General features: G+C 48.0%; 4 protein-coding genes across 5 annotated transcripts; 3 read left to right on the forward strand and 1 right to left on the reverse strand.

The window, feature by feature from the left end:
- The first annotated feature begins 27 nt into the window (after window positions 1-27).
- On the forward strand, window positions 28-6,640 carry Tpp1 (tripeptidyl peptidase 1). Of its 2 annotated transcripts, XM_047516783.1 has the most exons (13): window positions 28-64; window positions 180-251; window positions 521-660; window positions 1,798-1,948; window positions 2,137-2,264; window positions 2,409-2,587; window positions 2,690-2,888; window positions 3,044-3,232; window positions 3,492-3,561; window positions 3,942-4,062; window positions 4,164-4,322; window positions 4,491-4,616; window positions 4,776-6,640. In XM_047516783.1, exons 1-13 carry the CDS (start codon window positions 48-50, stop codon window positions 4,914-4,916), a joined length of 1,692 nt encoding a protein of 563 aa, XP_047372739.1. In that variant the 5' UTR covers window positions 28-47; the 3' UTR covers window positions 4,917-6,640. The 2 variants fall into 2 exon arrangements, with proteins under 2 accessions (XP_047372739.1, XP_047372738.1); XM_047516782.1 differs by having other exon boundaries at window positions 28-251.
- Window positions 6,641-7,151: 511 nt separating this feature from the next.
- Taf10 (TATA-box binding protein associated factor 10) lies at window positions 7,152-8,585 on the forward strand. The gene is made up of 5 exons (XM_047516322.1): window positions 7,152-7,432; window positions 7,573-7,727; window positions 7,948-8,012; window positions 8,096-8,210; window positions 8,391-8,585. The coding sequence occupies exons 1-5, from the start codon at window positions 7,201-7,203 to the stop codon at window positions 8,478-8,480; spliced, it is 657 nt and encodes a 218-aa protein (XP_047372278.1). The 5' UTR covers window positions 7,152-7,200; the 3' UTR covers window positions 8,481-8,585.
- Window positions 8,530-14,938, reverse strand: Ilk (integrin linked kinase). Its single transcript, XM_047516321.1, is given in 15 exon segments — window positions 8,530-8,941; window positions 9,108-9,238; window positions 9,345-9,444; window positions 9,541-9,662; window positions 9,753-9,880; window positions 9,993-10,102; window positions 10,242-10,327; window positions 10,431-10,514; window positions 10,610-10,706; window positions 10,859-10,894; window positions 10,896-10,955; window positions 11,111-11,196; window positions 11,199-11,275; window positions 14,253-14,373; window positions 14,786-14,938. Coding segments are annotated over 14 exon segments (1,356 nt in total). The 5' UTR covers window positions 14,342-14,373; window positions 14,786-14,938; the 3' UTR covers window positions 8,530-8,791.
- Rrp8 (ribosomal RNA processing 8) lies at window positions 8,716-23,510 on the forward strand. The gene is made up of 8 exons (XM_047516320.1): window positions 8,716-9,472; window positions 14,924-15,195; window positions 16,408-16,774; window positions 16,966-17,419; window positions 17,505-17,634; window positions 17,768-17,874; window positions 17,957-18,053; window positions 18,262-23,510. Exons 2-8 carry the CDS (start codon window positions 15,097-15,099, stop codon window positions 18,379-18,381), a joined length of 1,374 nt encoding a protein of 457 aa, XP_047372276.1. The 5' UTR covers window positions 8,716-9,472; window positions 14,924-15,096; the 3' UTR covers window positions 18,382-23,510.
- The last annotated feature ends 203 nt before the right edge of the window (window positions 23,511-23,713 follow it).

Genomic DNA, 23,713 nt, shown 5'->3' on the forward strand with positions numbered 1-23,713 from the left:
GGACCCATGTGATCTGTCACATGACAGCAGATCTGCAGAAAGGCAGAATGGGACTCAGAGCCTGGTGAGAAATTAGGGGGCCCCGGGTGAAGGGGATCATGTTGGAAAGAGTACATGCTGGAGAGTGGGAACATAATGACAGTTCAGCTACCACTAAAACCCACCTGCCGTCCCTGCAGCCTTCTAGGGCTCCTTGCCCTCATCATCGCCAGCGAATGTCATTACACCCCAGAGCCTGACCAACGGAGGACGTGAGTTGACTTAGCACTGACTTCGTTCTTCTGCATGCCCTGTTCTGTACCCACTGTCCTGGTCCTAGCTTCCCTCACCCTCGTACCAGCTCCTTTTGCCTCCATAGCCTCCATCTGGTTTCCCAGGCTTAGTCTGTCATTCACCTTCTATGATCCCTATCTGCTTCTGAGATCCTACCCAAAGTCTCAGTCCCTAATCCAGAACCTTCCCTGACTCACCCATATTTCCCTCCACACCCTAACCAAGGCCCTGTCCCCTGACCTTGCAGGTTACCCCCAGGCTGGGTGTCCCTGGGCCGTGTGGACTCCGAGGAAGAGCTGAGTCTCACCTTTGCCCTGAGACAGCAGAACCTGGAGAGACTCTCGGAGTTGGTGCAGGCTGTGTCGGACCCTGGCTCTCCTCGCTATGGTGCTTGTCAGGACCAAGGGCGGGAAGGGGAATTCGATGGAGGGAAACAGGGTTGGGCAGGGCATGAGATGGTAGAGATCATGTCAGGGTCAAGCTCCTTGTGCCTGACGAGAGAGTGATACAAGGCAGATGTATGGCAGTGACTATCACTGAGGAGTTCGAATAAAAAAGTGAATTAGAACTTAACTGAACCAAAGTAACATTCTTCCCCACGTGTTCCACCTGTTTTCCTCAGTCTAAAAAGCAAAAGGTGGATAAGGTTAAAGGCACAGACTTTATGATCAGCTCTAGATTCAAATTCTATTACTTACCAGCTAAAGAGAAATGAGGAAATAGAACCTAATACTTACAAGTGCTCATCAATTCAATTTCCCATCACCTCCATCAAATTCACTCCCATTTTCTCCTCTATTCAGACACTAAGGCTGCCAATTTCAACTTTTAAATTGTCTTTAGATTAGTCCACATTTGGCCATCTCTCATTGCCACCCACTCAGTTTTATTCTTTCTATTGGATGAATGCCCGGCCCCCTGATTGGTCTGTAGTCATTTTTCCCCTCTACCTCAGTCCCACTGTACTACCCACTATAGCCCAAAAAAGTCTTCCAATGGCCAAGCTGGATTGTATCCCTTCCCTGGTTAAAGTCTTTCATGGCAGAGAGAAAGTGTGTATGTGTGAGGAGTGGAAGTCAGCGGGGGTGGACAGTCTCAGGTCATCCGAGAGGGGAGTACTAATGTGTGTGGCTTCATGTTGGAAATAGTGGTTCACCACCATGTTAAGCTTAAACTCAACAAGTACGGTGACATGAGGTAAATTAGATGTTATAATTGGTTCCAAAAGTTTTGAAAACTTATTGGAGATAAAATAGAAAACTTAAATATATTAATCTCATTTGCTTTTCATGATCATGGAAATGCGTGCTATGGTGCAGAATTTGCAACCTACTGACCTTTAGGGTAAATCTATATTTCATGACCATAGCATTACAAGTCTTTCCAGACATTTCTTCCCCTGGTCCTCGAATATACCCAGCACCTGCACAGCCCTCCTTGGAAAGTCCTGATGTTTCTTGTTTGAGGTTCAAACAAGCAGCTTAGGAAAGCCATAAAAGCAAGGCTCTCTTTGAATCCCTGCAGGAAAATATCTAACCATAGAGGATGTGGCTGAGCTGGTCCGGCCATCACCACTTACCCTCCACACAGTCCAAAAATGGCTTTGGGCAGCTGGAGCCCGGAACTGCAATTCAGTGACTACGCAGGACTTTCTGACTTGCTGGCTGAGCGTCCGGTGAGAGAGAATGATTGCCCCTTGGAGGACACCAATTGTCCCAGGGAGACCAGTCACCCCAAAGGGAGGGAGTTGAGAGTTTGCTTAGAGCTTGTGAATAGTAGTTAATGCATGAGGAGATGACTGACTGCCTAGTGGTGCTCTGTTCCATGCTTTCTGACCTCTGTTTTCTGATCTCTGACCTCCAGACAGGCAGAGCTGCTGCTCCCTGGGGCTGAATTTCATCGTTATGTGGGGGGACCAGCAAAGATCCATGTTGTAAGGTCCCTACGTCCCTATCAGCTCCCTCAGGCCTTGGCCCCTCATGTGGATTTTGGTAAACCAAGTGGCAATGGTGGGGGTTGGGGCAAGGAGATCCAGGGGCTGAAAAGTTTAGATGCCATAGGGCGCGGTTTTTGGGAGATCAGGGATAAAGTGAGTACTGAAGTCTATCAGATCTCAACCTGACCTCTTTCCACAGTGGGGGGACTACACCGCTTTCCCCCCACATCATCCCTGAGGCAACGCCCCAAGCCACAAGTGGCAGGAACTGTTGGCCTGCACTTTGGAGTGACTCCATCTGTGCTTCGAGAGCGATACAACCTGACAGCACGAGACGTGGGCTCTGGCACCACCAACAACAGCCAGGCCTGTGCCCAGGTAAGCCACGCAGAGAGCCCCATGGTTCACACAGCCTCCCCAAGGAGTCTTCAGTGCCTTATCACTCTCTCACTCATGATCCCTACTCTGACTCCTCCACAGTTCCTGGAGCAGTACTTCCATGACTCAGACCTTGCTGAGTTCATGCGCCTCTTCGGTGGCAACTTTGCACACCAGGCATCAGTAGCCAGAGTGGTCGGCAAACAGGGCCGGGGCCGGGCAGGGATTGAGGCCAGTCTGGATGTGCAATACCTGATGAGTGCTGGTGCCAACATCTCCACATGGGTCTACAGTAGCCCTGGTACTGCTAAGGGGACTACCTGGTGGGGAAGTGGGTTGGAGGCGGTTGTTGATCCCTGCTCTGACAAGGGAATGCCTCGAGCTAAAGAGATCCTGACAAACCCTCAATGACTACCTTTGTGCCCACCTCTCAAAAAAAAAAAAAAAAAATTCCAGGACGGCATGAGGCACAGGAACCCTTTCTGCAGTGGCTCCTCCTGCTCAGTAATGAGTCATCTCTGCCACATGTGCATACTGTGAGTTATGGCGATGATGAAGATTCCCTCAGCAGTGCCTACATCCAGAGGGTCAACACCGAGCTCATGAAGGCTGCCACTCGGGGTCTTACCCTGCTCTTTGCCTCAGGTGAACTCCTACACTGAACTTAGGCAATCTACCCCCACCCACCCAACTTGGGAGCTTTGAACACCCACCCCCGCAATCATGACCATTGAGCCTGATCTCTGACTCATAATCTGAACTCAGAACCTCAACAGGGACCACTGACATGAACTTTAAGCTCTGACCTTCTGCAATAAGAGCTGATAACCAAATTTCCTCCCTAGCATCTGAACTTACCAAGATCTTACTAACTAATACGGTTCCAAACTTGTCTCTCTGCTAGGTGACAGTGGTGCTGGGTGTTGGTCTGTCTCTGGAAGACACCAGTTCCGTCCTAGTTTCCCAGCCTCCAGGTAAGCACTCCAAACTACCACTTACCCGTAATCACAAATCGTTCACTTGTGACCTTGTGATTTTAGCACCTTTGCCTTGATTCCGTCAGGTGTTCCTACAGTTCAGCCCTTAGTTTAACCTGCCTTGGTTGCTGCACTCCCCTCTCTTCTTTCTGTAGGTCCTAGGCCCCAAGTCTCCTGAGTAGGACACAGCTCCCAAAGTTCCTCTTCCTCACTCCCTAGGCATTTTAGTGGCAGATTAAATGAATGTTCTCTAGAGAAAAGTATGTATAGTCAGCTCAGACCATGCCTTGAGGCATGGGTACATGCTTCCCATAGGAGCTCTCCAGCAAGATTTAGGCCATGCTTATGTATTATCTGAACGCCGTATTCTCCCTCAGCCCCTATGTCACCACAGTAGGAGGCACTTCCTTCCAGAATCCTTTCCTTGTCACAAATGAGGTAGTTGACTATATCAGTGGTGGCGGCTTCAGCAACGTGTTCCCCAGGCCTTCATACCAGGTACGTGCATGTCTGTGTGGAGATAGAAGGTTGGGAGGTCCTCAGTTCAGCACACTGATGGGCAAGCTATAGGTGAGTACTTACTCAGAAATGCTTTTCAGGAGGAAGCTGTAGTCCAGTTCCTGAACTCTAGCCCCCACCTGCCACCATCCAGTTACTTCAATGCTAGTGGCCGTGCCTATCCAGATGTTGCTGCACTTTCCGATGGCTACTGGGTGGTCAGCAACAGTGTACCTATTCCATGGGTTTCTGGAACCTCGGTGAGAATCAGCCTGGCTCCAAATGCCCACTCAGTAACTGCCTCCTACCTCTAGCACCTTGCCCCCAGAACCCCTGATTCCTCAGAGACCTCTAATCCTTTCAAACATTCTTCCCAAAGATCCAATCATTCTGAAACCCTGATCACTACTTGCACCTTCACCTTGCAGGCCTCTACTCCAGTGTTTGGGGGAGTCCTGTCCTTGATAAATGAACACAGAATCCTCAGTGGTCACCCCCCTCTTGGCTTTCTCAACCCAAGGCTCTATCAGCAGCATGGAGCAGGACTCTTTGATGTGAGTGTGCAAGGGCATAGATCTCATATGAGTATGGGATTGGCTAAGATAAACTTGGGTGCAGTTGTAAGTTGGTGATATGTGAACACAGGGTCAGGAGGTTCAGTCTATTGGTACTGATACCAGCAGAGACAGATCTAATGCCCACCTCCTCCCTAGGTCACCCATGGCTGCCATGAGTCCTGTCTGAATGAAGAGGTGGAAGGTCAGGGTTTCTGCTCCGGCCCTGGATGGGATCCTGTGACAGGCTGGGGAACACCCAACTTTCCAGCTCTGCTGAAGATACTACTCAACCCTTGATCTTTTCCTGCTAGGACAGCTGACTTATCCTCTGCCCTATGATGGTGAATCAGTCCCTTAGTCTGCCCTGCTGAATCCTCAACAACTGCAGACAGCTCATCTCCCTAACTCTGAGATGCTGTGTGAGCTTGGCTTGACTCCCAACCCTACCCTGCACCCTCACACTCAGGTCTCTTTACTCTTGCCTTGAGTTCCTCAGCAAGATGATATAACCACAAATTTTTGTCTGCCCTTCCCTCCACCTCTTCCTATTTTCAACCAGAGATTTGAAAACAGGGTGAGGACGTGATCTGTTATTACTGGTTACAGAAGGCTCAGATCTGATGCCCACCACCTCTCTACTATTTCATGTCATGTTTGCGCTTCAATTTACTACAATAAGACCTCTGCTCTCACTGTTTATTCTTTCCTCCCCTGATGCTAAGAAATAATGGCCTACTTGCTGCTTCATCCAGTGCATACTTAACTTCTCTTACCATGCCTGTCTTCATCCTTCACAGTTTCACCTTCTCTGCTTCCTCATGGAATGCTGGTGTTCTTCGTTGCTCCATTCTTAGTCTTTGGCTCTTATCATTTTACTCATGGTCCCCTGGAACACATTACTAGTATCTATAGCCATCACCATCTCACTAAATAAGATTTTCTATCCAGTAGAGATTGCTACTCAAATGTGAGATATGTAATACTCAACAGTTCATCTCCTTTTCACCCCAAATTATTCTATCTTTTGTTTCTTCTTGGTAAATACTATATTTTTTCAATCAGGCCAGAAATCCATGTCCCTTGACTCTCATTTTCTTCACCCCCCACTACCTTAAGTCAACAAGTTCTACTGATAGTACCTCTTAAAAATATCTGTATCAATGCAAAAGTCCTTCCAATTATATTTCCTAAGAACATCTGAACTTACCTCTCCTCCATCCCCATCTCTCTCCATCCCCATTGCTACTGTACTAGCTTGAAACCATATTCTCTCTCTTTAAATTATAGAAAAACCCTTGCAAAAAATAGTGTCCTTACTTTTGTCCATCCTATTCCACCTCGGGAGTCAAATACAAATCCCATGAAGCCATTTACCTGACAGAAACTCTTTGAAGATTACCGAATGAGGTTCACGTTTTTTATCACAACTCAAAAAACTTATTTTCTGTTTGATCCTGAGTAGCAAATAATTTTTCCTCTACCTGCCTGCCCCAAGGCCCCCTAGCTCAAGCTCTCCAGTGCCCTGAACACCAACCCCTGATACAATTGCCTCCATGGTTTACAGGATTCTTTCAAGACTCAGCTCTGAAATCACTTTCTGATTCTCTGAGGCTAGGCGATTTTGGTATGGCAGAAAAATCCAGATTTTCAAAACCAAACCTGGTTGAATCTTGGTTTTGTAGGAGAGAAATTTGGCTAAGTAAATTTATCTCTAAGACCGTTTCCTCATGTAAGTGGGGATATCACTACCTGCCTTTCATAATCAGGGAATAAAATCAAGTGGAATCACGTTAATAGAGTGCCTGGAAGTGGGTAGCAGATATTCTCTTCCTCCCTTGCACTGCACACCCTGTGCCTACCTCTAGCATTGTAACTACCGCAGAGTATTGAAATTGCCAGTGTGTTAGCCTCCAAGACCGTTGGTGCCTAGAGGACTAGAATCTTGTCCTATTTAACTTTGTACTTCCATGTCGTAGCTCAGGAGTTGACAAGCAAGAATTAAATAAATGTTGTTGACAACCTCGGCGCTTGCACTCGCTGTGACTTTTGTGTGATATTCCTTAGGTTGAAATACTCCCCTTTCCATCTACAGCAGCGCGATGTGGGGCTCTCCTCTCTCAGAGCAACTGGCGAGCAATTGGCGGGGAGGGGAGCTTTCTAACTCCGCTACAATCCTCAAAAGACTGAATAAAGTAACTACTAAGAATGCAGATTGCCAAGGAACTCTAGTCAAGGAGTGTCGTACTGATGGGCCCCAACGCAAGGTCTAAGCGTCCATCTGAATCAAGTGACCCAGACCCGCACTGTGTTCTACACACACACTGGCTCCCATCCCGGGGGAACCGCCGTGGAGCATTGCGAGGCTGAAGGTGAAGCTACCGCGGCAAGCCTCTCCACTGCTTGTTTTTTGCCCTTCGTTCTATTTGCCTAACCCGCCCACAAGCAACGCGAGGAGGTGGGACCCGCAAGAGAGCTGACACCGTCAGGCGGGGCGAGTCGCGGAACGTGTGACGTCACCCCGGTGTGCGTAGCGTGAGCGGAAGCGGAAGCGGCTCTGTTCGCCGCCTCTCCCACCGGCCCGATGAGCTGCAGCGGCTCCGGCGCGGACCCCGAGGCGGCGCCAGCCTCCGCCGCCTCGGCCCCGGGCCCCGCGCCCCCGGTCTCGGCTCCCGCTGCGCTGCCCGCCAGCACCGCCGCGGAGAACAAGGCCAGCCCCGCGGGAACAGCAGGGGGGCCTGGGGCTGGAGTCGCGGCTGGGGTCACGGGACCTGTGGCGGCGCGGGCCGGGGAGCCGGCCGAGCGGCGCGGGGCGGGTGAGGGCCGGGACGGGTGAGGGTGAGGGAAGCGCCTTGGACTGGGCTCAGCGGTGGGTGAGGGCAGAGGGTACCAGGCAGACGTAGCTGGGACCCTGCGCCTCCCACCTCCACGTCTCAGTTTGCTGGTTCTCCTCCAGCTCCGGTGTCGGCGGGCGGCGCGGCGCCCCCGGAGGGGGCTATGTCTAACGGGGTTTACGTACTGCCGAGCGCGGCCAACGGAGACGTAAAGCCCGTGGTGTCCAGCACGCCTCTGGTGGACTTCTTGATGCAGCTGGAGGATTACACGCCTACGGTGGGCTTCCCGCCTGAACAAGGCCATCAGGCCAGCTGTCACGCCAACTTTCAGCCACACCTGCGTGCTTTTCAGCGTCTTCTATTGTTTTATTCCCTCTGTCCACCCAAACTATGAGCTTCCATCTGATAGGCAGGCCTATCTTTTTCCCTTTCCCTCTTCCCACTCAGCCCATCAGGGCACAGGGCTAACACTGACAGTTGTTTAATTGATTTCTCAGATCCCAGATGCAGTGACTGGTTATTACCTGAACCGGGCTGGCTTTGAAGCCTCAGATCCACGCATGTGAGTAAACCCAGGGCAAGACAGCTTTGGGTGCTTTGTACAGTTTATTGTCCATCTCCTCATACCAATTTTTTTCTCTTTAGAATTCGGCTCATCTCCCTAGCTGCCCAGAAATTCATCTCAGATATTGCCAACGATGCCCTACAGCACTGCAAAATGAAGGGCACAGCCTCTGGCAGCTCCAGGAGCAAAAGCAAGGTGTGAAGGGAGGCTCACTGAGTCAGTAACTACTCTCCACAGCAGTAGAGGCTTAACTTATTCAGAAACCCCTTTGGGAACTGCATCCTAGGGGAGGAATAAGTTATACTCAGGGTCACCCACATGGGATTGGAATCTGGGATTCCTGTGCTCAGCTGGTACTCTTCCCTCTTCCCTCAGGACCGCAAGTACACTCTAACCATGGAGGACTTGACCCCTGCCCTCAGCGAATATGGCATCAATGTGAAGAAGCCGCACTATTTCACCTGAGCCACCCAACCCAAATGTACTTGTCTGTCCCCATGTCCCCACACCAGCCTGTTTTCATAATAAACTTTATTGTGACAGGCGGGGCTGATCCCTCCCATGCTGGGAGACACCTTGTGGCAAGTGACGAAGCTCTGAGCTCAGCCCCTTTTGGGGCCACAGTGGTAGGGATGGGAACAGGGGAAGGGCCCCATAGCTGGGGTAGTACCATGACTGGAGGCAGGGGAGGCAACCAGAGGCCTGCTTCTTTGGGGAGCTGTACTTCCCCAAACATGTCCTGACACCTCTGGAGTTAAGGCAAGGACCTTCCGGTCCTACTTGTCCTGCATCTTCTCCAGAATTGGCACAATCATGTCAAACTTGGGCCGCTTGGCAGGGTCTTCATTCATGCAAATCTTCATGAGCTTACACACATGAGGGGAAATACCTGGTGGGATGGTAGGCCGAAGGCCTTCCAGTGCCACCTACAAATAGGAGGAAAAATGAGGTGAGTCTCAGAATTTGAGTCTGTCGTGTAAGCAGAGGCCTCTGGCCCTTGGACAGAATGTCACAAAATGTGGGAAGAGCCTAGGCCCACTACAGTGATCATTACCACCATTGCAACACAAGTGTATGCAGTTCTATACTCACCTTCATTCCAATCTCCATATTGGAGAGGTCAGCAAAGGGTACCTCTCGTGTCACCAGTTCCCACAGAAGCACTGCAAAACTCCACATGTCTGCTGAACGTCTGTTTGTGTCTTCAGGCTTCTTCTGCAGAGCTGGAGGGATAGCCCTTGTCTGTTCCAGCTGGCTAGCCTATCCTGTCTGCCCCCTCTATTATTGAGCTGGTCCTTCTCTACCTCCCAACGTGATGCCCTCACCCACCTTCAGGGGCCACCCAGGCAGGTGCATACATGCGCCCAGGGCATTGGAAAGAAAACTTGACATCGGCCATGCTGATTCGGGCAGTCATGTCCTCGTCAATCTGAGGAACAGAAGATACATGGAAGGAGGTGAGTCCCATTCTAGATAGGCAAAAGGCTTTTGGGGCCTGGGCCATTAATGAACTTGGCAGCCTCACCATCACACTACGGCTATTGAGTGCATGTCGTGGGATGAGGGGCTCTAGTGTGTGCAGGAAAGCCATGCCTCTTGCCATGTCTAAAGCAAACTTCACAGCTTGGCTCTGGTCCACGACAAAATCTAAGGGAAGGTAAGAATCAAACAACTTGAGAGAGATTTGTGTATCCCTTCTCCCAGGCCCTCCCCGACACGGCCAGCATTCCTACTCACTGGTGCCTTCATGTAGTACGTTGTAGAGGGATCCATATGGCATCCAGTGTGTGATGAGTGTAGGGTGAGGAGCAGGTGGAGACTGGCAGGCACCTAACACTGGGAGCACGTTTGGGTGCGAGAAGATCCTGGGAGAGGGAAAGAGTGTCCTTGGCTGAGACCCATGATAAAAGATCTCCCCTTTCTGTGCCATTCAGAGTTCCTTGGAACCAGCAACTTCCAGTTTAGACCTTGCCCCACCTGAGTCGGGGACACTCCTCATTGAAGTCCCTGCTTTTCCTTGTACTCCAGTCTCGAACCTTCAGCACCTTCACGACAATGTCATTGCCCTGCCAGCGGCCCTTCCATAGCTGAAGGACAGGTACAGGTTAGGAGGCTTTAAAGCTACCACTTCCTTGTCCATTAACTGGGGGGAAATCTTCAAAACAGGTGCAGAGCTGGTAATTTGTGGGGGTTTAGGGAGGGAGGGGCAAGAAAGGGAGGAGTTACCTCTCCAGAGTGATTTTCATTGAGCTTCGCCAGAAAGTTGAGCTGTTTAAAGTCAATGCCAGAGTGTTTGTTCAAGGTCCCGTTTCCTAAGAATATGGGCAGGTTAGGCACCCAGCTTTGCCCTAATCCAGCCCAAGGAGCCCAGGATTACTCTGTGTTATAACTCCTCCTGCTATAACAGTGACTCACTGGGCCGAGTGCGGGTGGTCCCCTTCCAGAATGTGTCCTTGTATGGAATACGGTTGAGGTTCTGGCCCATCTTTTCTGCCCGTTCTGGGGAAGAAAAACAGCCTGAGTTGTGGTAAGGAGGGAGGAGACAGGCAGGGAGGGACAAGACAAGAGAACCGAACTATGGGTAAGGGATAGACCTCGGAGAAGCTCTCTCAGGGGTGCCTTGGCTTTGTCTACAGGCATCTCTCCATACTTGTTACAGATGCTGACGAGGGCTCCATTAGCCACCAGATCCTGGAATGAAAAGGTGCTTATGATGAGGACCCCTGCTACCTCCCTGACAGTCACAACCCTTTTGAGTGTCACATGGCAGTACTAATAGGACAGGTTGAAAGTTTCAGCTCTCTTTGCTTCCTCTCCATCCCAGGACTTGGCCTTAATATCACCTCTGCCACTTGATCTTGGCCCCAAAAACAGGCGTAAGTGCAGAGGCACATTCCCATGCTCATTCACTGCATTGATGTCAGCCTTATACTGCAACAGCTGGGCCCATGGCCAGATAAAAAGAAGAGGCAGAAGGCAGTCAGTCCCAAATGAGATACTGGTGTTCCAGCATGGAAAATGGGAGAGCACCTTAGATTACAGTGCCTGTGGTTGGCCTCATGGCATGTTTGTGACGTGGAGGGTTTTGTTCATACCTTCTGTACAATATCACGATGTCCATGACTAGCTGCCAGATGCAAGGGAGTGTCATCCCCACGGTTCATCACATTGATCCGTGCCCCCTCATGATCAGCATCTCAACCACAGCAGAGCGGCCCTCTCGGCATGCCCAGTGCAAGGGAGAAAAGCCATGATCATCCCTTTGAAAAGGGCAAGAATCACTGAGCTGGAGGTGGTCTGGGGAAAAAGCTTGATTCATGAAAAACTGACAGTTATTTGTACACTCTCTGGGAAGGCTTGCCTCTCTAGGACTTCTCATTCATGCCAGCAATTCCAAAGGTCCAATTCAGACCTTCCCCTGAACTTCACACCAACCATCTAAATAACCTAACTTTTGTATAATAGGATTTGTTATCTTCACCACCATCTCCATACCTTTTCTTCCCCTGGCAGGCCCTCTTTCATTAGGTAGTACACTCCTTTGCTCTGGTGTCCTCTGTGCTAATTTTGCAACATTTATTGTCCTTGTTTTCCACTGTACATCAACTACTATGGCACTTGTTGCACTGGATTGTAAAAATCTGTTAATGTAGGGCTATCTTGCATGTTAAGACTAACTTTTTTCAGGGAAATAGACTGACAGCAGTATTCAGGGTATGTTATGGGGGGGAGGCATTTTAAAGAAGGCAGGCCACAATTCATGGTGAGGAAACACAGTGTTTGGCTCTGATATTGAAACGAATATCTAAAAAGGAATGGAATTAAAATTATGTTTTGGAGGGATTTATAATGAAAGGGGGAAATGCTTTTGATTACTGATGAGACAGCACCACACAGAACATAATTCTCCTACTTAGCAGTACAGGACACAGAAAACTATGAGAATGGTTGTTTTAGAATGAAAACCATCCCTGGCTTTTTTCTTTTTCCAAGGCATGTTTTATAAAGTAAAAGAAGTGTACAAACAAAACAACTGGGTGGGAGCTAGGTCTGCTTGACAGCTTGGAGCCATAAAAGGAAATTCCCTCTAGTCCTTGTCTTTAGAGCTGAGGGGCGGAGCAGGAGGCGGTCCTAGGTCCTGGCACAGCCTCCGGATGCCTTAGTGCTGTGGTCACTTCCCGCGGGGGGCTCTAGGCCGGCCTGGAGGAGATCGGGGTCTGGCCACCCTGCTGCCCTCCACAGCTGAAATGGGGGGGGGGGGTGCTGCTTTTAACTAAATCATTTCCCCCTCCACAGCCTGTCCTCATCTACTTATAAATAGCCAAAGTTTTTCCAGGATGTGGGTATCCCCGGAAGCTCCACCCCTCTACCCCTGTCAGCTTTGCCTCTCAAACCTTTAATTTGTACCCTGACTTATCAGCTTCCAGCAGTCTGTGACCCCAGAGCTGGCCCAAACCCGAGGGTGGAAGTATGAGCACAAGGGTTCTGTCCACTGTCAGGCTGCGTGTTCCTTCAAAGTTTGGACTATTATTTCAAGTAGGCCTGCAGGAGATTAACCACCTCCTCATATCCAGCATACAGACAGATAAGGTCTCACACTCTAGTCCCCCAAACCAGCATTGAAATCTTCCAAGATCACCAATGCTACCTCTTTACCTTTTGGCAATGAGGAATCTTCAAAGATGTCTGCCCCACTGGGCAGCTTTGCCTAAGCCTGTTATATTTCCTCAGACCAGAATAACAGAATAGTTAACTGTGCTCACTCTCTATCAAGAGTACCCTTTATGAATTAAATGGAAAATGAAGCTAGTGATTTTGCAAATAATATTAAGGAGAAACCACATAAGCCTAATGGAACCAGTGTAGCCTGGACCAAGATGATAAGATGATCCTGACCTCTCAAACCTAAAAAGTAAACACACTCAGCCTTAAAAAAAAAAAAAAAAAAAAGAAAAAGCTAAAAAATTAAAATCCATCCTGAATTGCCAACACTCCTGCTTTTCTTTTTTCCTGTGTCAGGTAACATTGGAAAAAAAAATCCACCTTTATTTTCTCCTATTTCCTCACTTCTCATTCACTCTCCACCTGCCCAAGTCACCACCTTGAGGCCACAGATTACCTCTGGTTGTGGGACTAGCACCCACCACAGGAGGTATTCAGCACAGTTCCTTAATTGAAGGAACCCTATGTAGATTGGTTTCTTCACCTATTAATCATCTGAAACAGCACTCAGATCATCAGATATATTCTAATTGTAAATGCGATGGTAACTTCAAAATGTTCAGTTCTTTGACCTCTTATACTGTTGTTAACCACTCCCTCTCTGTAAATGCATTTATTCTCTAAGCTTTATTTATACACTTTTCTATTTCTCCTTCAATTTCTGATTGCATCTTTTAAGTCCACCGGGCTTTTCATGTCCCATCCTCTTTCCTTCCACTGTTCTGAGATGCTATCTTCACTATCACGTACATGCTACTATACCTCAAAATTACCTACAAGTCAGATCTCTCTCCTGAACTCCAAATCTACATAACAATCTACTTAAGATTTCCAAGTTGCTGTATGATCACCTTAAGTTTAACATGTCCAGAATAGAAAGCCTCATCCTTCAGCTTTCTCCATCTCAGTAAAAGCAAATACTAGATCTATCCAAGTGCTCAAGTCTAAGCCATCTTTCATTTTCCACACCGAGCCCATTAATTTTTCATCCTTAAGATTTCTGCAAGCTGATCACGTCACATTTTTCACCTTCCCAAATCTGATCCAAAACATCACTTCTAGGATGAACTAGGCAATTACATGCTCTTCACAGAGCATCTAAGATGATACTCATGGAACACTGTATCACTACACAGCTTTAAAACCAAGCTCTTAGAACAGAAGCATGACCCCTGCAGGTCTCTCCAGTCTTTTCTCCTATTCTTTTTCACTAATACCCAATGCTCCAACCCACAGAACTCTTCTATCCTCCAGTTACTCGTAACTCTGAACAATTTCCTGGCGCGCTTGCCTCCTAACATTTGCCCATGTAGTTTACTAAAGCTGCGAAGCTCTCTGCAGCCTCTGCTTGTGAAACTTGAGTTGAAGATTTGGCTCAAACACTTCTTCCTCTGTGGAGACCCTCTGCCTCCGACAGGCTGTACTTAGCACTCATTACACTGGATGGCTAACTCACCCCCACCATACGTGAGCGCCCCACGTAGTGGAGAAAGACCTCCAGCCGTTTCAGCTCACCCCTGATTGAGGTCGTTCTCCGTGTTGTCCAGCCACAGGCGCACAGCAACCGCGTTGCCCTCCCGGCACTGAGTGAAAATGTCGTCCATAGCAGCGTCCCGGCGATGGGGAAGCCTGGGGACTGGGGGGTTTCCAGGGAAGGGGAATGAGCCCGAGCTTTATCCGCTAGAGAGAAAAGTGTTGATGCTGAGAGTGGGGGGCTGGGCGTTGTGTCCCCGGCTAATGGTGGTCTGTGAAGGAGTTCGGGAAGAGGGGATAATCCCCTGGGCGCGAGGGAGAGGCAGGTCCAGGAGGGGTAGGAGCGATCACGAGTATCCCCAGTCGGAAAGCAGGCACGGAGACCTTACCCGCGAACAGTGCTCGCGGGCTGGGGGATGGGGAGGTGGCTCTGGCTCCGTTTACCCTGGGAGACCGGATGGGGGTCCTTCCAGAGAACCGCTCTGGTTCCCCACTCAGAACTCAGGCTGAATGAGGAGTGACGGGTTGGCAGGGCCCCAGTCCTGGACACAGGGCGCGGGTCCTCCCACACTCACCGGGTCTAGGGCTGGAGGCGCCTTCTCCGGGAACTCCCGTCCGGCCGCGCCCGCCACCCGGCCCCGCCCCACCCCGGCCCTCTACGGCCAGCGCGGGCAGCCTTTCCTCCCTTCCGATCGCCTCTCTTGCCCTTCTAGCCCACGAGAGCCTACACTCGATGGTTCCTGCGCCACGCAGGCCGCTCTAGCAGCCGCTGTCTTTACTCTTTGGTTTCCGGCTGCGCCTGGCGGGTTTGGACTTTTTGACTCCAGAGACACGCTCTGCACGTGGAGAGGAGGGTGGACTGTGCGACCCTGCCCTTGAAACCCCCATGTTCGAGGAGCCTGAATGGACCGAGGCGGCCCCAGTAGCCGCGGGCCTTCGGCCGGTAACGCCACAGCCTCGGCCAGCTGCAACCTCGCAAATCAAGGTAAGTGACCCCATAGCGCAATGGGAATTGTATCAGGCCACGAATCAGACCCTGATGGATCGCGGTGCTGGGCATGCCTTGCGTGTGGTAGAGGTGGTACTTACGGCACAGTCGGGGATCTGAATCTGAAGATCCGGAACTTCCAAGAGAAAAATGACGTTGGATCCGAAGCAGTTGGTTGAGTAGAATTTGGTGAAGAGAAGGAGGTTCCTTGGACAGGAAAGGGGCAAGAGAGCATTTGCTGTTCTGTTAAAATCCATGGATTGAAACACTGAATAAATGGAAGGGGGTGCTGTTGAAGAAGTAGATTAGAAGTTTTGCATATGTTGAGGCTATGGAAGTCAATGATGTGTTTTTAGCAGCGGGGTGATTTCTTCAGATTTGTATTTTGAAAAGGAGTTCTCTACCTCCCTTCTCCTTCCCTCTCCACTCTCTCTTCCTTCTCTCTCTTCTCTCCAGGTCTTGGGAATAATCCAGGAGCTTGGGCATTCCCCGAAAGTACTCTACCACTGAGCTACATCCCCAGCCTTGAAAAGGTTATTGATTGCAGTGTGGGGAATAGACTAGAGAGAGTAAGAGTGAGTGACAGGGAAGAGCTGTCAGTGTTGCTGTTCAAGGGGATGTGGGATTGATTGAGAACCTCCAAGGTAAATACCTAACCAAGGACCACTCAGTAGGACTTTAAAATCCTGAATCAACCTCACTTTTCCTTTAATAATAACAGTAGACCTTTTCCTTTCAGGCTCAATAGATGTAAGGACTGCTGTACTTCACAGGCTTTTTCTATCCTTCACTTTGTCTCCAACATGGACTACCTACTTTGTTTCCATCCCCACAGCCCATCAGCATAATCCAGGCCACTGATCTCTCTTAAGGTATCAGCTGGAGATAAAAGCCTGAAATGAAGGACTGGAATGGTCTCACTTTAGTTGCATTGCTTTGGCCTTAGCACATTCCTCTGGGGAACTTCAATTACTAATCATTTACACATTGAACAAAATAGGGTGGGTGATTTTTCTGCTCTCTGACCTTCCAAAAGTTGGGTGGTGACATGAAAGTTCTGGATCTGACAAATTTCACAACAAGCTGATTAAGTTGACTTGGAAGCATCCAGATACCTCTGCCAATATCTGAACCAGGTCCCTATCTCTCCTTCTTGTTCTCTAGCCTCACCCAATTGTCACCCCATTCTTATCCCTTGTTTTCTTCCAGGGCTCCAAGCGCCGCCAGCTTTTCGCCACATTACGGACCCTAGAAGCAGCATCTCTTTCCCAGCAACCCCCTGATAGCCTACCTGGCAGTGACTATGAAGAGGAGGAGGTGGTGGTAGAAAGGAAGAAGAAACACCCAAAGACCTTGTTTGCCAGTTCCTCTACTAAAGTAGGGGGGAAAAGGAAGAAAAAATGTCAAAAACAGGGCCCACCTTGCAGTGACTCTGAGGACAAGGAAGTAGAAAGGAAGAAGTGCTGCAAACAAACTTTTGACAGTGATTCTGCTGAAAAAGAGAAGAGAAAGAGGAAATGCCAAAAACAGTCTTCTTCAAACCTAACCCAACACCTGGATAGTGTTGACCAAACAGGTACCTTTGTATGTGTGTATGTACATGTGGTGGTCATTCAGCTGACTGTACGGAGGTTATCCACCATAGGCAATAAGTACTTTTATCTAGGCCAGTCTATGTCTTCAAGAGTATGGCCAGAATGACTTGCCAAGTTTCTGAATTTAAGGGATCTTGCCCCAAATAACACCTTACTTTCTCCCTCTCTGCAGATCACAAAACCTGGAAGAGTAGTGCTACAGTTAACCTACCCAAACTGAGCCCTGGTTCTGCTTCCCCTAAACAACCGCATACTTTGAGCCGTAAGCAGTGGCGGAACCGGCAGAAGAACAAGCGGAGACACAAAAACAAATTTCGTCCACCTCCAGCACCAGATGAGCTTCCTGCTAAAGCCTCTACAGAGGAGACAGAGGTGGCTCCTGCCCCTAGGCCAAACAGCCAAGAGACTCGGGCAGAAGCACTACGAGCCCGCATGGCCCAACGGCTGGATGGGGCCCGATTTCGCTACCTCAATGAACAGCTATACTCAGGGCCCAGCAGTGCTGCACAGCGTCTCTTTCAGGAAGACCCTGAGGCTTTTCTTCTCTATCATCGTGGCTTCCAGAGCCAAATGAAGAAGTGGCCACTGCAGCCAGTAGACCGCATTGCCAGGGATCTTCGCCAGCGGTGAGGGTGGGCTCTGTGAGAAATGGTGTAGGTCATTCAAGGGCTCGGATCAGACCAATGTGTAACCTATCCCTTCCACTCCCAGGCCTGCATCCCTGGTAGTGGCTGACTTTGGCTGCGGGGATTGCCGTCTGGCTTCAAGTGTCCGCAACCCTGTGCACTGCTTTGACTTGGCCTCTCTGGACCCCAGGGTCACTGTGTGTGACATGGCCCAGGTAAACCCCTCTATGTATCTGGCCTGTACTCTTTAACCCCTCTTGCCTCCATCCTGGTATCCAATCCTGGTACTCAATGCTGAATTTCTCCTTCTAGCACTGTGTGTTTCATTCAATATCCCACTCTCCACAGGTGCCTCTGGAGGATGAATCTGTGGATGTGGCTGTATTTTGCCTTTCGCTTATGGGAACCAACATCAGGGACTTCCTGGAGGAAGCAAATCGGGTGCTGAAGCCAGGGTAGGAGCCCCCAGGATTTAAATACATGTATATGTTTATGCCTGTATCCTCACATTTATACAGACCTTCCTGCTCTTCCTAGTGGTCTTCTGAAAGTGGCTGAGGTCAGCAGCCGCTTTGAGGATGTTCGGGCTTTTCTGGGGGCTGTAACCAAACTGGGCTTCAAGGTCATCTCCAAGGTGAGGACCCCAGGAAGTCTGTCTCTATTTTTGTCTTATGTGTAGTGTTCAGGAAGGAGGGCATACATGGGAAACAGGCAATTTGCTCTCTAAAGGCACAACTCTAGGGGAAACCCTGTGAAGCTTTCTGATCAGGGGAAGGATTTAGGGGGAGGTGCTTTGAAGAGTTGTGCATATTTGGAGCTCACTGGGTCTTTTCTGCCCCCAGGACCTGACGAACAGCCACTTCTTCTTGTTTGATTTTGAAAAGACTGGGCCCCCTCGTGTAGGGCCCAAGGCTCAACTCTCAGGCCTGAAACTTCAACCATGCCTGTACAAGCGCAGGTGACCTCTGGACATCCCTAAAACAGGAGGCAGGTTCAGAATTCTCAAGACTGTATCCAGCCAGGCTGTGAGCTAGGACCTAGTATTGCCTTCCCTCTGTCCCAAGAACAAACTGTGATAAAACCCGTGGCCCAACTCTACACTAGTGAAATCGCAGTTACAAGAAGCATAACATCCCTTGGGCAAGCTAAGGAATAAGGAGTTTGCTGTGAGAAAAGGAAGATATCTGAGAAACAAAGATCTTTAGACATCATGAAAACTAGTGGGTTTGGAATTGAAGGATCTCTGGATTTGGTTCTTCTTTCCATCTCTCAGAAGGCACATGGGCTTTTTGTCCTGATCTCTCCACTGTGCTCTCTTCTGATCTGTACTGACCAGTCCCTGCTTACCTTCTGGTTGTACAACTTCAGTCTACCCAGACCTTCAAGACTGCAGACAGGCAGCTCTTTATGTCATGGCAATTACAATCTTGGCCTACCATTTAGAGCTGGAAGTCATTTAATCTCTCAATATCACATTTCTTTCTTGGAGAGTGGTAAAATTTCTGTCTTATAGCATAGTTGTCTGGGTTAACTGAGGAGGTCTATAGCCAGAACTGGAAATATTGGTGGTGCTCAATAAACTAACTCTGTCTATTGTATGCTGTAAGTCTTATTGTTCTTTGAAGACCTTTCCTGGACCAGGTAGAAGGTTGAAGGGAAAGTAATAGATTTGCTGAAAAAGTCTAGGAGACTTCAGGTTAAGTCTTTCAAGAAACTAATTTCATGGGATGCTTAATGTATTTTGAGCTGTCCTTGGAGAGCGGTAGTCCAGGAGTTGAGTTTCTTTCTGTTCATATACAACTAGTTGATGTCATACTGGGATAGGGAATTGTGCTACTCATTGGTCGTATAGTCTGTCCTTTGTTTTTGCCTTGTAGTGAGCCCAAATCAGCATGTCCACAGAAAATCATAGGCAGGGAAGTCTAGTACTAGGGAAATTTGATCTAAAATGACAGATCCTAGACCTTCCCTGGAATGTAGCTGCCACGGACCCAAGTGTAAAGACAGAGCCTCTTCTGTCTAAGAAAAAATCTGAGAGTGCTCACTAGAAAAACAGGTACTAGGACTCTGAGCTATTTGGATGCTCTATTGAGGGAATAGAGGTTTTGAAATATGTAATAGGCTACAGGACTTTTGGAGGCTGGGCTGTGAACCATTCAACACACATAACATGCCTTTGCTGAATACTCATCTGACTTTAGCAAAATTTGTCTTCCTGAATAGCCTAGTTGTTTTGTACTCCCCCACTCCCAAAGAAGAATTCATTTTCATCTGTTTTCAAATTACTACAAGGAAGAGTGCTCTGTTAGCATTTAAGTACTGTGTTGTGACTGCTCTGTTGATTAGGCTGCAGTGTTCTCAGCCATATAGAGTTTTGTATTTCAACAACTTGTCACCCTGAGGTATAACCAGGATGCTCATTTACCTAGGGAGGGGTAAGCAATCCCTTATCCAAGGTCTATTTGAGTGAGATTGATGAGAGCAGCAGTGTTGTGGAAATCTAGGTTTGCAGCAAAAGATCAAAGTGTTGTGGACTAGTGATGAAAGAAGTGGAAGAACTTTGTTAGATAGAATTGGTGGGACGTTAGGAGTGGTTGAGAGAAAGGAATCTGCAGCACAAAGTTCCAGGTTGTGGCTTGATCAACTGGCTTGATGATACCTGTTAGAGTGTTCAGGTGTTCATTAGATGTCATTTGAAAGTGGGACAAGCAGGGGCAATGATGCATGCCTCTAGTCCTAGCTCCTGCAAGGCTTAGGAGAATCATTTGAGCCCAAGAGTTTGAGACCAACCTAGGCGACATAGTGAGACCTGTCTCAAAAAAGAAAAATAAAGTGGGGGAAATGAAAGTGTGTAAGACATGGAAGAAATCATCTGTGCCAGGGACTTGGGGATTTAACCTAGAGGTGGTAAAGTTGCTGGAATAGATAAAATATTCAAGATAAGATAAAAAGAGAAAGTGGCCCAGAATTGAACTCTGAAGTGCATTTAATGGATGGGCAAAGGAAAATTAACCAGTAAAGGCGACAAAATGAGAAGTTTGAACCATAGAGGAGTAAAACCAGGAGAGTGGCTTTTTTATACAGGAGGAATGAACACATTGTCATATGCTATTGAGAGGTCTAGTAAAATGAGAGAGAAGTCAGATTGCAGTGGGTGAAGATTGCTGAGCAATGGTGAGGGCCTGTTTGAATTTTTCAGTGTATTCATGAATTATACCAGTCAACCCAATGATGTGGTTGATTCCTACTGAGGAATCTAGGTGTAACTGTGAAAGAGGTGAGTATTAAGGGATCATCCAGAGTTGATATTGTGCAATGGAAATGAAAGGATAGTGAGCAAAGAAGTTTTAGGCTCTCACATGTAAGCGATGTCTATGCTGGATTGTGAAGTGTTTTAGAACAGGTAGGAGAGTGAAGATAGGGGTAAGTTGTTGTATGACAAGTTATATGGTAATCAGACAAGTGACCTGGGAAGATAGGAAGCTGTTTCAGAAATCAGAATGCCTGGATTATTAATTTTAGAAGCAGAGCAGCTCCAGGTGATAGTAGTCTAGGGTGTGGCCTCTGGGGGTGAGTGCCTAAGAGGTGTGCAAGGGAGATTGCCTGGAGATTGAATAATGAGATGAGGGGTCAGGTATTATGAGAAAGGGGTTGTCTGCATGGATTTGAATTTCTCCAGCATGATAGTAAAAGTTGACAGTGGAACAGGTACCAACTTCTTGAAGGAAGGATAGGCTCCAGAAGTTCTACAGACAAAGAAAGAACAGTTTATACAACCTACTAGAAGGTCTTCCATGTTAGGGGTGATATGAGCTGGTGAGTGGAGCTGGCTGCCAGGCAGCCAACATAAAACGCTCTGACAGTCCTCTCCAGTTTCATGGAACTTACTGGGGAGACTGTTGTGGCATTTCTATGAGGTAGGAGCATCCTGGGATAACCAAGTTGGAGGCAAGCCATAAAGTTTAATAAGTGTGTTTGATTATCAGAGTAGCTCACTGTAGCATACACAATCACTTTTTTAGCTCTGCATTTGTGTTTTTTCCCAAATGTTACTAACACTCATAGCTCTGGATTATTTCCTCTTTTTTCTCATTAAACTCAGTGGGCCAGCTGGGGTCTGCCTTCTTGCTTTCCTTCCTTATAATTTGGATTCTCCCTTTGCCTATTCAGATTCCAGCCACCTGAATAAACATCATTTGGATCTGACTCAGGCCCTAGTGTCCCCACATCACTCATCCTGATTCCAAAAGCAGTACTCTCCTGATCCTGATCTGGGTCCTGGCTGTTCTGTCATCAACTTTGGGACAGACTTGTTTAAGTCCATGCTTGGGCTTTAGTGTTTTTTGTTGAGAGTCCATACTAATGGGAAAATAATGCATGTTCCTTAAGGAATAACAGCATGCTCACTGATTAAGGAACTAGAAACCTGTGTGACTAAAACTGATTGAAGGAGGGACAAGAATAGTAGGAGATAAATTGAAGTGGAAGGGTGTTACTGGATTTTGAAAGGCAGTGGCTCTCAAACTTTAGAGTGCATTAGAATCACCTTCAAGGCTCATTATTTTGCAGATTACTAAGCCTTCTTCATGAGTTTTTAGGTCAGTAAATTAAGATCAGGTCTCACAAGTTCTTTTCTGGTTGCTTGGATTTTCTCAGTGAAACAGGAAGCAAAGTTGTTGGTTGAGAGTGAGAGTGGGGAGTGGGTGTTGGGATTTAAAGAAAAGGAGAAAGTGAATATCTTTTCTAGGAGAATGGATGAAGGAATGAATGTAAGTATTAGTACTGTCTGCATTCATAGCATACTAGAAGTTCAAATCATAAGTAAAGAGGATGGGATAGGAGCAGACTGGGGCAAGATTGCTTTTCAGAGGGCTTGTTTCTTAGTGTACAGCTGGTCTGTCAGAACCTAACCCTGTCTTTGGGGAGGGCAGGTTTCTGCCTTCTGACTTCATGTCCCTTGGGAACTTCACTGGGACCATTTGGGAAGCATGAGGTACTAATTCCTACAGGAATGATGGAATTTGAGCCCTACCCAGGAAATGTACAGGTCAAGTAAAGGCTCATAAACTGTTTCAATGGTGGAGTCAAGGGAGTGCTGCTGCTTTGACATTGGTCTCCATTTCCAGAATTTCCTCTGGCAAGTGATGCATGAATGTATCCTCTGTGCCCCTTACAGGAAAGAGGGAACTGTGGGGTGGTCTTGGATCTTGTCCAGTAGGACCATTTTGAAGAGGCAAGAAGACTCAGCACAGAAAAGTGAGGAGTGTGCCATGTGTGAACTGAAGAGGGAGTTCGCAGGGGACCACCCAGAATATATATACATCCACCAAGGTCTTTTGGTGACAGCAGGGATTTACCCTTTAAATATCTGTCAGGCACATAGGGCATATAGCCACCCAGTCAAGTCAGACTGTTTTTTCCCCTTATTTCTCTCTCTCAGGACTTGGGCACAGAATAAACAGCAGCAGTTAGGTAAAGAAGAAGTGTGGGAGAAAAGAGCACTACTCCATTCCCCAGAGCAGGCTCCTTGACTTTTAAGTGGGGCAGAGCCGGGAGGGGAAAAGATTTAATGCCACTATCGTTACACAGAATTAAATATTATTTGTGATTATGTTTTGACCTTAAACTAGTCATAGAACTTTCTGTTAACTAAGGACAGAGCATGGTGGTGCACACCTGTAATCCCAGTGGCTCGGGTGGCTGAGGCAGGAGGATCATGAGTTCAAAACTAACCTCAGCAAAAGTGAGGTGCTAAGCAATTCAGTGAGACTCTGTCTCTAAATAAAATACAGAATAGGACTATGGATGTTGCTCAGTGGTTGAATGTTCCTGAGTTCAATCCGTGGTCCCAAAAAAAAACAAAAAACAAAAAAACTCCCAACCATCTGTTAACTTAAGAATCTCACAGATTTACTGCAACTTTTTCCACAGCAGGAAAAGAGTACTCTCCAATGATTACAGTTTGCAGAGGTGTTCAGAGAAAAGAATAAAGTTGGTTTGGATATCTTTCAGTCTGGGCCTGGTACTTGTTCAGCACCCCTTTTAGAAGTCTCCAAGTAAACAGGTCTTCTGCACTTGTGTGCTCCTGCTTTTGCTTCCATAATACACTCCATAGGAACACATCTCCAAAAGAAACAACACAATCTTGGCAGGGACACAGTTCAGCTCCAAACAGTGACCCATTACATAATTGCACAAAGCCCTCTACAACTTCCAAAGCCCTTTACAACGTCCATTGACAGAAATTAGTAATTAGAGCCTTTCATTTTCAGGTCTCCTCCTTCCTAGGTGATT

This window comes from Sciurus carolinensis, chromosome 11 (assembly GCF_902686445.1).
Source record: "Sciurus carolinensis chromosome 11, mSciCar1.2, whole genome shotgun sequence".
NCBI classification, from domain to species: domain Eukaryota; kingdom Metazoa; phylum Chordata; class Mammalia; order Rodentia; family Sciuridae; genus Sciurus; species Sciurus carolinensis.

Excerpts from the sequence above, each read along its gene's own strand:
- Taf10 (XM_047516322.1), top strand. The coding sequence starts at position 7,201 with ATGAGCTGCAGCGGCTCCGGCGCGGACCCCGAGGCGGCGCCAGCCTCC. Across the intron at positions 7,433-7,572 it reads GGCCGAGCGGCGCGGGGCGG|CTCCGGTGTCGGCGGGCGGC; the intron begins GTGAGGGCCGGG and ends GTTCTCCTCCAG. Across the intron at positions 7,728-7,947 it reads TGGAGGATTACACGCCTACG|ATCCCAGATGCAGTGACTGG; the intron begins GTGGGCTTCCCG and ends TTGATTTCTCAG.
- Rrp8 (XM_047516320.1), top strand. The coding sequence starts at position 15,097 with ATGTTCGAGGAGCCTGAATGGACCGAGGCGGCCCCAGTAGCCGCGGGC. Across the intron at positions 17,420-17,504 it reads GCCAGGGATCTTCGCCAGCG|GCCTGCATCCCTGGTAGTGG; the intron begins GTGAGGGTGGGC and ends TTCCACTCCCAG. Across the intron at positions 18,054-18,261 it reads GCTTCAAGGTCATCTCCAAG|GACCTGACGAACAGCCACTT; the intron begins GTGAGGACCCCA and ends TTCTGCCCCCAG.
- Tpp1 (XM_047516782.1), top strand. The coding sequence starts at position 115 with ATGCTGGAGAGTGGGAACATAATGACAGTTCAGCTACCACTAAAACCC. Across the intron at positions 3,233-3,491 it reads TACCCTGCTCTTTGCCTCAG|GTGACAGTGGTGCTGGGTGT; the intron begins GTGAACTCCTAC and ends TCTCTCTGCTAG. Across the intron at positions 4,617-4,775 it reads ATGGAGCAGGACTCTTTGAT|GTCACCCATGGCTGCCATGA; the intron begins GTGAGTGTGCAA and ends CCTCCTCCCTAG.